The 13,008-nt window shown below is 51.5% G+C and overlaps 1 protein-coding gene across 21 annotated transcripts in view; it reads left to right on the forward strand.

The window, feature by feature from the left end:
- The first annotated feature begins 2,053 nt into the window (after positions 1-2,053).
- The window catches only part of PGS1 (phosphatidylglycerophosphate synthase 1), a 37,780-nt gene continuing 26,825 nt past the window's right edge, over positions 2,054-13,008 (forward strand). For 14 of the 21 annotated variants that reach the window (XR_005055644.2, XR_012130924.1, XR_012130928.1 and 11 more), the window contains exons 1-2: positions 2,054-3,116; positions 11,256-11,445. Coding sequence is in view for 10 of the 21 variants with exons in the window: in XM_036997447.2 (XP_036853342.2) it covers positions 2,968-3,116; positions 11,256-11,445 (339 nt within the window). In the remaining 11 variants the exon portion in view is untranslated. Of the gene's footprint in view, positions 3,117-11,255; positions 11,446-11,594; positions 11,790-13,008 lie in introns of those variants that run through there. The other 7 variants (XR_012130927.1, XR_005055647.2, XM_036997456.2 and 4 more) reach the window with 4 other exon arrangements.

A 13,008-nucleotide genomic window follows, 5' to 3' on the forward strand; every position in this document is an offset into this window, starting at 1 on the left:
TCAAGCCCTGGAAAAAGTAGGAGTAACAGTTGTGAGGAGAATAAATCCTGGGGGAGCACGGAGGCAGGGAAAGGCTGGCTGCCTGAAGGGTCACATGGCTCAGGTAAGCCAGCCCCCTAAGCTGTGTGGTTTGCAAACTGGTCTGTGGCAGTCGGTCAGTAAACTCCCAGGAGGCCAAGCCAGTGTCACCCCCACCCTCAGTGGAACAGCCCAGACCAGGTGGTTCCCTCCTGCAGCCCGAGGCTCCGGGGTTTGCCTCCTGCCACGTATGCAGTGCGGATGGAGCTCATTCCTGTTGCTGGGTCCTGTTCAGGGTGCTCAGAACACACAAGGCTCTATGGGGCTCACCTTCTGGGGATGGTAAAGAGCGGGACAGGCAACTAATAAGACCAGGTCACAGCAAGTGATAGGAAGTAAATGGAATCTTGCTATGGAGCCAGGAAGGTGCTTCTAGGGGAGGGACAGAGCTCAGAAGGATGAGGAGTTAGGGGAATATGCTTCTAAGCAGACGGACAACAAATGCAAAGATCCTAGAGCACCACGTGTGTGAGGAGTTTGAGGGGTTGAGAAAAGGCCAGGCTGGTGAGGCTGGGCAGTGACGAAGTAGACGAAAGAAGGGAAAAGCAGGCGGTGGCCCCAAGGGTGGCTTCATCCTGGTGCCTAGGCTACGTTCCCTATAAAACTAAAGTGTGATCCTCAGAGACAGCTATCAGCCCCTATGCCAAGCCGACATAGGAAAGCTTCTCTTGAATTTACTCACAGCCCTATGTTTGAGAGAGACCCTTGTGCACAAAGCAAGCTCAGGGAGGTGGCGCCTTCTCGCAATGGCGTGATTTTCAGTTCAGGGAGTGAATCACAGACTGTGAGGCACAGGTCCTTGGCTCAGGATTTCCTGGTGTTTCCTGCCTGGGAGTGCAGCCCCGCTATCAGGGGCAGCAACCCACCACTCCCTGACGTCAACTCTCCTTCCAGTGAATGGGTTTCCTTTTCCGTTTGAGAAGACATGGTACCTGTCATCAGTCCCACGGCTCCTGTCATTCTAGCCTTGGCACCTCCTGTTGGGAAGGTGAAAGTGGGACTAACCAGAGGGCAGTGGGTAAGGGGTACTCAGCAGATGGGCTCCCGAGCTGCCAGGACACCTCAGAGGACAGATGCCTCCTGGTCCAGGGCCATCAAGGTGTGAACCCAGAACTCCCAGCAGCAGTAATGGCATCGGCCCCAGCCTGCCAGCCCCCCTGGCACTCCGGCCCAGCTGTGTCATCTGAGAGTGCCTTATCTCTTCTTACTTGTTCTAACTGGCCAGGATGAGCCCTCCTGGCGGAGTGTTTGTGCTGTCATCATGTAAATTTAACCATTTTAAAAATTGCCCAACCTCTGAAAACCATTATTTAAAATTTTTGCAACCTCTAAATGTGCATGTCCTAGGGCAAAGTCATGGTTGCCTCATTCTGGTTGTAGCTCTGTGTCAAACTAGCCATGAAGGCCACAGGCTCTCGATGTGTGGCTTCAGAAGAGAGTGGGTCATTGTCTGCTGTCTGTACTTTTTGTAAATACTAGTTTGAGTTACCATGTTATCAATACCCCTGTGCGTTGCTATCATTAATTTAAGACTGGAAATTCCCAGTGGGAGTGTACTTTGGCTGTTCGTCTCACTGAATACCTCAGTCAGCAACCACCACATGCAAAAAGAAGCTGCCAGCAATTTTCAGGATGGTTTGCATGCTCCCGTGGTCCACATGGACTCACCACTGAGCACTGTGGTATAGCCATTCAGCAGCTTGACTCTACAACTATCCCGAGCCAGGCGCTGTGCAAAAGTGGAACCATGCAGTGGATGGTCTCATTCTAGTTACTGGAAGTTAGGAAATTTTGTGATTCACCACTTCTAACTTGGAAGAGTTGAATCAAATGCCACCATGTTTTGTAAAACTGCCCAAACTTAAAGGAAAAATTAAAATCAATCTGAAATACTCGTTGATTGTAAACAATTTAGAAGTTCTTGAATAGTGGCAAATAACCAATGTTAACATTTCAGTGTATTTACTTTCAGTCCTTGTGTAGAAATGCACACTCCGTCTTTCCAATTTTTAATTTTTCCAAGGGGATGAACTCCTTGGAAATTTGCATTTTACACTTAATGTCATGAAACATTCTTCTAGAACAATTTTTTATGGATGCATGGTCTTCCAACATAGTGATGTACCTTGGGTTATTTAACCAACTCTCCCAACTGTTGATTGCATCCACATTTTTAATACCATGAACAATGCTGAGATGTACATTCTTGCAAGGAATGTGTAATTGATTTCCTTGGTATAATTTGGTAGCGGAATTCAGAATGTTTTTTATCCGGTGTGTCCATATCCTGTGAACCTCACAACACCCCCCTGGTATAAGCAGGATGTGATTATCTCCTACAGCTTTTCCACTTTCTAAGTCTCAGCCCATGTGGGCCCATCAAGGAACCACATGTTACAGATGAGAATCTTCTCTCCTGCCCTTTCAGAAGGCTGCACGTTTTCCTGTTTAAAATGAGCTACAGGAAGGGTTCTTGACCACAGGCTTGAGCTCCTTCAGCTTCCTTGGGGCTAGAACCGCACATCTGCAGGGGCCGTCCGGGCGCATCAGGACGGAGGGTCTCGGTTGGGGCCCAAAGCTTGGCTGAGCTGCCCTGGGCCGTGGAGCTCGGGCGGCGCGCAGGGTTGACACGGAGGAAAACGACCCGCCCCGGGCTGCTGGGGATTTCCCGAGCGCAGGTGACACACAGCTCGGCGCAGCGGGCGCAACCCCGCCGGTGCATCCTGAACTCCACGGCGGGGCCCGGAGCGCAAAGCTCGCTCGAGGACTCAGGGCCGGCGCCGCGGCTGCACCTGCGCGCACCCCGCGTCCGTGCGCCCCGTGTCCGCGCGCGCCGCTGTCAATAAAGTTGTGTCGCGCCGGAAGCGGAAGCGGAAGCGGTGAGTCTCCATGGCGGCGGCGGCGGCGGCGGCGGCGGCGGCGGGGCCGGTGTTCTGGAGGAGGCTGCTGGGCCTCCTGCCTGGCCGCCCCGGGCTGGCCGCGCTCTTGGAGCGCCTGTCCGACCGCCTGGGCAGGAACCGGGACCGCCGGCGCAGGAGGTGAGGGGCGCGGCGGGGCTGCGAGCGTGCCCGGCCTGTGCCCTAGCGTCGCGGCGAGCTCTCAGCGTCCCTGCGCCCGCGCCGCCGCCCGGCCGGCTCCCCGTCCCCGCCTCGCCCCGGCCTGCCCCGGGGAGGGGCTTCCCGCGCCCGACGGCCGGCTGGGCAGCCGGGGCGGGGCGCGGCCCGTCAGCCGGCCTTCCCTCCGCGGAGCCGGGAGGCGAGCCCGGCCTCTGCCCGCTGCGGCCTGAGCGGAGGGGCTGTAGGTGCGCGCGGGGAGCGGGGCCGCGTTCGCGTGCTGGGTCGGATCGGGGATGTGAGTGTTGGAGAGGCTTGTCGCGAGAGACCGTCCGGCTTCGGAGGGATCTTTTCCCTAAGTAATCCCGGCCGCACGGTGACTTGGCCGGAGTGAATCAGCCCTGCTGGGATTCTGTGCGCGCGGCCTTTCTCACATCCTGCCCGCGAGGGCTGTGAAGCAATCTTGAGTCAGTAGCACGCAGGCGAGGGAAGAGGAACCACTCGAAACCCCTTTCACACTTTCCAAAGGGCCTGTGTTCTGGAAAAGTACTGAAGTGCGTTATGTAAACGGTGAAGCAGGCTTTGAAGCAATCTGTTCAGGCAGTGGTCTTTCAAAGTGAACATTTGCCAAGAATGCTGACCTAAGAGGCCTACTGCTATTGCTGACACTTGACAACAACAACAAAAACCTCTTGTGGGCAGATAGTTTTCTTATCAGAGAGTCTGGTGCCTTACACTTGATCCTTAATAAAAAAAAAACCTTAGAAGTGCACCCTTTAGTAGAGTTTGCGTTGACTTGGGTTTTTTTTTTTTATCTGTGTTGTTTGGTATCTGTGGTCCAGTCATGTGTGCTGTTTCTAGGTATAGCAAGGAACTTGCTTCATACTGGGTTACGGTGGGTGATTTTCAGCAAAAATTCGAGTTTGATTTAGGGGAACTTTTAGGCGATAGAATCAGGGCAGGACGGAACTCTTGGAAACCTGCTGATCAGAATGGCTCTACGTTTCACGTCATGAACTCAGTGGGAGTGTTAGCGTAGAAGGGGTGGCCTTTCTGTTTTCCATAGTTGGTGTTTAACAAGTCCTGTTCATTCTAGTGGGTAGTGAATTCAGGTGACTTTCCATGTCCAGACATCAAGCCACTGAGAGATTTGGTTTAAAGTTTCAAGAAATGTTCTTTCCTGGTAGATGAGCTGTTTAGGCGATTTTGTCATTTCCCTGTATATGTTTAAACTATACGAGAAACACTTCATTATTAATCACTGTTTAACATTGGAATTGTGTAAATACTTAAAAAAAAAAGACATTCCTCTTGAGTGCTGTTTTGCTGGTAGAGGGACTGTGTGGCAGTGGGGGTGCTCTCAGAGTCCTTTTGGGAAGGACTTAGTATCAGGGGAGGGAGTAGGTGTGATTCCATATTTCTTTTTGATTAAGCTGAGTCTTTTCTCTGGGTCACCAGTAAACCAGAAACCCAGTTAAATCATGAACAGTGGAACACAAATGTTAGAAATTTGTGTTTTATAATCCTTGGAAATATAAGCCTATGTTAGGACTTTAGACAAATGCTTTGACCCGTATTGTCACAATAATTAGTTTTCTGACCCTTTCTTTGCCTTACTCTGTTTGCAGATTTTTTTTTTTTCTAGTTCTTTGTGGCCTTGGTGTTTGAGGTTTCTCATGTTGTCTGGCCACTCACCCTCTACTGGTTGCTGACTTTCATTTCTTCTCCATTGTTCAGTTGCACCTCCCAATTCCTCATTCCCTGAATGATGTGGTTTCTTGTAACTCTGATCATTGATTCATTGATAATCGTTCTGTGTAGTCATGAACTTAATTTATTTTAGGTTTTAGCTTGCCAGTCTGACTCAACTGTTGGAGTGCCTGCTGCATGCGCATTGCCAGCGAGGGGGACGGTTCTTTCATGTGGTGGTTTCCTTTTAGAGAGAGAGAGCCATAGTGACAGAATTCTACTGAAAATTACTTGTAACTAGTGATCTAGAAATATGGCTGTTTTTCTCCTAAGCAGGCATCTGGCTCATCGTCATGGGCTGCTGGATCCGTTGGTGTACTCCTCGTGTGTACCGAGCACTGCTGTGCTGCACTAGGTACTGAGGAAGCAGACAAAGACATAGACCCACCATCGAGATGCTCAGATACATAAACAGACAACCTTAGTAATGTAAGGTAGAGGGTTATGGCAGCATCTAAGGGGCACTCTAGGCGTTCACAGAAGATTCCTGACAGTGGTGATCTGGGAGCTGTGTTTTGGAAGAGTGTTTAAGGAAAGATAGTGAGTGGTGTGGGTTGATGATCGTACAGTAGCAGCTGCAGCGGGGCAAGGCAGTTCTAAGGGCCCACAGGTCTTCACAACATTACCAGGACTTGACCAGTGGCACTGAGTTGGGAAGGCAGGGAGAAGGAGGAGCTGGGAGGCGGCCAGTCCTTTGGGTTGAGATCCAGGGAGTCAGGCTGTGAGATTCCCTATACAGTGTCCTTTGATCACTGTCTAGGCCTGAGATGGCAGGGCTTACATGAAGTCAGGGACAGTGGGAAGACCAGAGGGTTGGATTGGAATCTGGTGTGTAGGGGAGTGCTAAGGAGGTGGTCAGGTTTCTGACTTGGATGACTGCATGGATGGTGGCACAGTTCATTAAAACAGAGTAAATCAGGTTTAGGGCATGGTAAGGTGAGTTTGGGGCATGTTAATTAGCATCCAGGTTCCTCCAAGTGTACTTAGTTGACTGGCAGATCTGGAGCTCAGGAGAAGGAGATAGAAACTTCAGGTAGTTTTTTTGGAGTCATCAGACAATACAGAATTGACTTGTTGTTTGTACCTAGTGGGAAATGTGTCAAGGGGGCGATAGTTCCTGCTCTTGAGCTGGCCTGCCATACAAGGAAATATTTTTTCTGTGGTCTCCTTTTAAAAAAATAAAACAACTATTTTCAGTTTGAGCTATATGTGCAGAAAAGTCTTTATTTTTGAAACTCAAGTCCTGTTTTTTCTATTCTAGGAGCGTGTCTGTGTTGGAGTGGGGGTGGTGAGGGGTGTCCTAACTTCCCTGAGTTCTAAGAGGGAAACTGATAGTCAGCAGACTGTTCTTTCAATTGCGTTTTCTTATGTTGTAATGGCAGGACAGCATACTCTGTTCAACTTGTTAGTAGTTTCCAGAAAGTACTTTTTCTTTGAACTTCCTGACGCTGGGATCCAATTCTCTGAACTCACTAGAGTTTAGTAGAGCCATCTGTTGGTTTCTTTACGGCAGTAGAAGGGTGGGAGGGAAATATTTAGAATCGAAGCATAATTTTCCCAGATAATTCAAATTTGATCTTGCAGGGAATTAAAATAAGATAGGTGCATGGCTGACTTTTAAACTGTAGCTTTATGAAGTTAATATTGACATAAGTATCCTCTGGGTACGCTGCAGCTGGCGCCGAATCAGGCCCGGTCAGTCAGTAGTGTGCTCCTAGATAGATAGGAACTAGCCTGGGATTTAAGTGTTCTGATAGATAATCCGCTTGTAAACATATGCTCTGGTTAATGTAAACGAGTCCTTTTCAAGGCTGCTGGGAAGTCAGGCTGGTCTAAGTCTTTGGATTAGTAGAACATGTGATTGGTTCCCGTCAGGCACTTTGATATTCCTGGTGCATTTGGCTACCCGAGGTGTATTGTGGGTTTTAAGTATTTTAAAGTTCTGGCCCCTCTGTGTAATCCATTTCCTTTTGGGCAAGCCCAGAGGGGAGTCATCTGATCAGTGTGTAGCCAAATGCCGGCAGCTCTGGCCTCTCGTGCTGGACCTCCTGGGGGAGTTCAGTGGGCCGTTGGGCTTTTGTAACCTACGGGAATTCATACTCATTTCCCTTACCCGGAGCTGGGTCTCGCCTTGGTCAGGAAGGCTGCCTGCTGTTGGCTTGCAGGAAGTATGTATGGCGCCTTTTCTCGAGCTTTTCTCAGGAGGTGCTATGACTTGCCTTTTCTGATCAGTTCACTTTTTTATGTTTAAATGTGCATGACTGTGGGGTGTGTGTGTGAATTTTTCTTCAAAAGTAGTTTCTGAAAATATTGCAATCAAGTGAGCTCAGTTTCATCTACAAACTTTTTTTGTCGTTTTGTACAGATCTGAGTGGGGTCCAAGCCACAGAGTTTGTACCACAAATCTTATCTTAAGAGTTCCAGAAGAGCCCATGGGCCTTCAGAGCACGACTCTGAGCCCACAATGAGGGGCATGTTATTACTGCCCTGTGCATGGTACTGGGCACAGCAGCTCTGTACTGCCCATCGAGGACTTGTGGCAAGTGTCTGAACAGTCTTCTGGCATCACTGTACTCTTTGTTCAGAAACCCACATACCCTATTTTGAAAGACCCTAAGAAGTTGGCCCTCTTGTGTCCCCAGGGGAGTAGGCTGCAGAAGGGACATGGGGAGGTGAAGTGTGGACATGGGTGTAATTCATGAGTGTTTACCTTTTTTTATTGGCATCTCTCCCCTGACCATGTGGGGGTTTGGTTGGACCTCTAGGCACATTGTTGCACATCCAGACAAAGGAAAAATGCAAGGTGTGGCGGTATTTTTCCATGGATTACATGCAGCTTCACAATGTCTGGTGAACTGGAAAACTCCTGTCTCCCCATGTTCTCTGGGTACCCTTTGTCTCTCAGTGTGCTCAGAGCCCCTCAGCAGCTCCTCCGCTCTCCAGGTTTCAGTTTGGTGGGTTATTCTGAACTCAAGGCCCACTGCCTTCCCTTGCCTCCCAGGAGGGGTGTGGGTGCACTGACCTGGCTAGGACTGCCCCGTGGGCCAGGTAGGCATCCACTCACTGCCTTCGCTTAGTGGTGGCCTGCAGTGCAGGGGCTCAGTGACAGGAGCACCCCTAGTCAAGGCAATTCCCATGTGGATTCCTCTTAGAGGTGTCCCTGCGCTCTTCCTGAGGCTCTCTGTGCTGGCCCATCCCTCTCCCCTGAGCTCCTCCGTGGGTGGAAGAATGGGGCCACAGTCAGGGTCCTCAGTGCTTAGGCCCAGCCCACTCCCCAGTTCAAGGGGTTTGCCTGCACACGGGAAGCTGTCACATGGCTGAACCTTTACCCAGAGCCAAGTGTCCTGTGGGTGGCCAGAAACTGCCCTTTGGAGAGGATGCCAGGCCCATCTCACCTTGAGAACTGTAGGCTGAGGATGGCTCCACGGTGGGTGTGCTCTCATCCCTGACCTGGCTGAGGGCTGCACGTGAAGTCGTTCAACCTGCCTGAGCTTGGATTCCGGGCACCCCTTTGTTCCTGCCCTGGCCTTGTTCTCCAAACTGCTGATGGTCCAGAGTACCAGAGGGGGTCTTCAGAAGGGCCATGCTGGCAGAACCTCACTGTCTGGTCCCGCCCCACCACTTTGTCCTCCATGTGACTAGAAATGGGAGCTAGGTGGTACCTGGAAGGAGAGGCTTCAGAGACTGTGCCCTGGATCAATGCTCATAATGGGCAGCGTGACACGGCTCTGCTTGTTTGGTAAAGTGACCGCAGCTCCCTGCTGCCTCAGATCTCGGGCTTGGTTTCTGGCTTGGGACGGGCGGCCTTTTAGGAAACCTCCCTGGAGGGAGGGGCATGGCGTGTGCAGGTGGTCTACCCTGGAGACGGGCTGCAGTCAGGACTGCTGCTCGCTGGGCAGCAGCCTGGTCTTAGAAGGTTCCCAGCAGCTCCCTTGCAGAAAGCCGGAGCCAGTGCCCGAGGGGTTCTGGCTGAGGCGGAAGAGAAAACAGCGCCTCCGAGGAGCTCCAGAGAAGCCAGCAGTGTGCGCTCACAGGGGCTGGCTGAGGCGCTTCCGTCAGATCAGGAGTCCCCCGTGGTCTCCGGGCCTGTGCTGTCACAGGGGGACCATCATAAAATTCTTCACTCCTTTTCAAAGCACCTTCCTCTTTGGTACGTAAAAGTGCCGCTCAAAGTGCTGCTCGAGGCTTGGGTCTCCTCCACCATGAATTCCTGAAACCTAATTGGCTCTCGGCGCCTTCTTCTCTCTAACAAAAATAAACCTGTCAGTACACAGATTAAACAGAAAGCCAACGTGAAAAAGCCCTCAACAAATCTTGGCCTGAGGCCCTGGCGGGACATTCCCAGGGAGCGCTGCCCAGGGCGGCCTGGGTGGAGGTGGCCGTGGACCCGAATGCCTGTGTGGGCTCTTGGCCAGTGTGTTCTCTGGACTGGCTGTTGAGACCCCCTGGGCTATTCTGGTGATGGTAGTTTTTGCCATTTCCTGCCTCTTATATTGGTTCGCACCTCTCCTTGCTGGGGGGACCCCCTCCCCACTGCCCTGTGTTCCCTGCCCGAATCCTGCCGTTTTTAAAGTCCATTGAAGGTAGGGTGTTGTGGACTCCCCAGGAGCTCAGTCATCGCCTGCTTCCCTTCGTGATCAGGGGAAGCACATGAGCTGTAGATTTTGACCTTTATTTAATTGATTTTGACATTTTTCTTTTGTGTGTGTCTTAGATGATTTCAGGCAGTAAGCTTGGGAGGCCACCAGGCCTGTGGGAGGCAGGGGCTGTGCCGGCCCCTCATTCATGCCCCCCACGGTACATGATAGGTGCTCACGCGCAGACCTGCCTGAGGCCCAGCTCGGCGGCTGCTCCCTCCCGGGTTGCCATGTGTCAAGGAGGGGCTTCACCTTCCTTTTTGGGAGCTGCTTTGAGTCTCTTGGCCCATATGAAAGCAAGGGGGACTGACTGTAGGGCCTGGGGGGGCAAGTCACACCTGGCTCTTTTTCATGAGGTCTGAGTGGTAAGTGCTCTGAGGCAGGCAGGAGGCTGACCTTAGGCTGCTGTGGGGTTTTCTGCCTCCAGCTGACTATATTTAATTAATGAATATTAGACTTGGGCTCCCTTTGGGGCTCCAGATGGTTAGATTGTTGTGCAACTTTCCCATTGTCTTGGGGTTTTCTGTTGGACTGAAGGGTCTTCTCTCTGGAAGTTGCCTGAGCACAGCAGGAGTATGGTCTACAGTTTGGGAAACTGAGGCAGCAATCCCTTATTTATGTGTCTAGGCTGTCATTTGCATGCTGCTGTTCATGGTCTGGAAGCCAGGGAAACTCAATAAGCTGATGCTGTGACCTAAAGATGTTCACCACCTCCTCAGAGCCAGCGGGAAAGCAGCTGTGAGGCCCGAGACCAGTGCCTGTCTTCCCAGGGTCCAGGGAGCTGGTACCTTGCACCCGCTGACTAAAGTTTTCTTGGCAATGAATGGTCTGTCACCAGTAGGTTTTCTGGGAACCACAGCTGTGGGTCATCTGGCTCTGTAGGGACATTTACAAACCCTGGGAAGATTCAGCACTTTATCATGAGGCAAGTAAATGAAATCACCTTCCAGGAATTTAAAGCCTATTAGTGAGGCCTTGGGTGTTGGAGCGTCCTTTCCACACAGCCCCTCTGGAAGCTGTGGTGAGAGGTCACATGTGGAGCTTCCCTCTGCTGTGTGCTAGAGTCCATTTCAGGGCCGGTTTGAGGGGCTCTGATGTGCAGGTGCCTCCCCTGCCATGCGGGTAGTCCAGTCACCAGTGGGTGTCAGAGGGGAGTCAGCCAGGTGCAGCCTGGCAGGATGGGTCTGGTGGTAAAGGGGCAGTTCTTGAGATGACTTCCTCTTTCCCAGCCACTTCTTGCCCCAGCTTTTTTCTCCTTATCTAGGTATTTAAAAAAAAACTTAATTTTCGGGGTCCTTCCCTAAATGAAAGCCCTGCGTATGTCCTCAGTCGTACAGCTGGGGGTCTGGGTTGTGGTCTTCAGGCTTGTCCCAAGCTTGCCCTTGTTCTAGGAAGCCTTTGGCCACTCTCTGCAGATGGCTGTGTCGGGAGTGGCCGTGTAAGCACGCCGTGGCTTCTGTGACTTTCCCTGTGGCCGCCCCAAATCTGCGGCTGTTTGGGATCGACTTCAAGTTGGGGGTTTATCCATGGGCGTTGGCACTCGGTTCAAGGTGCCCAACTGATAGGGGCTGAAGGCAAAAAAAACCATTAGCAGAGTTAGACTCGGGCTCCTTTAAAATGGTTTAGAAAATCTGAAATTGGTCCTCCAAGACTTCTGTCTCCCCACTCCCCCAGTAACCGAGAGAGACTCTGAGGAAGCATTTGAGAAGCATGATCCTTTGCATGTGTCTTCAACCAGGTCACCATGGCTGCTGTTGACTCCTTTGCTGTCCCCAGCCGTCCCCCAGGTCACCTCCCCACCTTGCAGTCTGTGTCCCGAGGGCGTGCACAGGTTCCAGTGGATCAGAAACCTGGTTCCCGAGTTTGGAGTCTCCAGTTCTCACGTCAGGGTGCTTTCTTCCCCAGCAGAGTTTTTTGAGCTTATGAAGGTAAGTCATGTCTGAAGGAGAGAGAGGTGGGTTAGAGGTTTGAGTTAGAGGCTCAGGGGCATATAGTGGGGTGAGTTGTGGGCAGAAGCACCTTCTGTTCTGGAAGTTTTGATGTCTGCCCAGCTTATTCCTATGGGTTCTTCTGTTAGGTTTGAGCTTCACAAATGGTTGAGTTGAGCCATGATCTGAACTGCCGCCTCGTGGCTGATGTCTCAGGCAGCCTGGCTCGAGCACGGGCACATGAGGGCCAGGGCCTAGATTTCTACTCTGTGGATAGATTGACTTCCTTTGTTTGTGGATGGAGATGCAGACCCCTGGAAAGGAGGTGCGTGAGGACCACACAGGTATGTCTCCGCTAGAGCCGTCTGGGAGGAAATGGACCTTACTCTAGCCGGCATACGGTGTACCACTGCTGCTGGGAACATCTCCTGAGCACAGTGGTGTCATCTTGGTGGGGGCAGTGTACAGGCAGTGAGGACCCAGGGACCCTTAGGTAGGCTTTGGTTTATAGGAAGAGGTGGAAGGCTCTTGCCTGGAAAATTTGGACATGTGGTGTTAGGCCTTGGAGTCCTAGTTCATTTCTGCGACTTTATGTAAAGCATGTGCCTTCTCCCTCCTGGGATGCTGAACTGCCTCTGGGCTCAGCTTTCAGTACTCAGTTGCTCATGGCATGTCTGGTTCTTCGTGGCTAAACTGCTGATTGGAATGAAGTAATTCAAAGCTGTTAATTTTTATTAACGTGAATTCTCTGGGTTCATCAACCCTTGGTGATGCTAGAACTAAGGAATGGTGAGGTCGCAGAGGTGGCATGACAGGGGGAATAGGAAATACCTGTAGAGGTGTGTTGTCTGAGCCCTGGTTCCTGTGACACTTGTACACTTTCTCTCCTTCTGCCTGTTGTTCTGTGAACCCCTATGGAGCTCATTTCTGGCTGGCTTATTCCAGGACCCGTGTGAGTGTGTGTGTGTGTGTGTGTGTGCATGTGCACGCCCTATCCCACCCCGACCCTGTCCCATCTGTCCTTGTGGGTCCTTAACTGTTTAGAACTGATGCTGAGGTGGTTTGCTCTTTGCTCCAAGTTGGTTCTCTGACTTAAAGAAGCAAGTTTCTCAAAGGAGGTTCTTTCTAGTGTCCTAATCAACTCCGAGGAATGACTAAGTCTCCCATGTCGTAACCCCCTGGTCAGGTGGGCAGGCGGGCTGTGGAGGCCATGTGGTAACTCTGAGGGGCTTAGGCCAGCAGGCTGGGTGGGGGCCGAGGCCTTTCCTGCCCCTGAGTGAATGTGGACAGTCTCCCAGCATGTAGGGCGCTGAGTGGCTGTTTCTTTCTGGGACAGACAGCGGCCTGCATCCCTGAGAAGAGAGCGCGGTGCTCGTGTCTACCTGGACCCTAGGCCTCTGTTATGGCAAGGCTGCCCCACAGCACATGGACAGTCTTTGCTGCCTGATAGCTCAGTTGTTGTTTTCCTTTCTTCATAATTGCTTTCCCAACAAGCATCCATCTTAATAAATAACAAAACAGAGGAAACTGCAAACTTGGGAAGTTCCTGTTTGTCCTTGACTA

This window comes from Manis javanica, chromosome 4, assembly GCF_040802235.1.
Source record: "Manis javanica isolate MJ-LG chromosome 4, MJ_LKY, whole genome shotgun sequence".
NCBI classification, from domain to species: domain Eukaryota; kingdom Metazoa; phylum Chordata; class Mammalia; order Pholidota; family Manidae; genus Manis; species Manis javanica.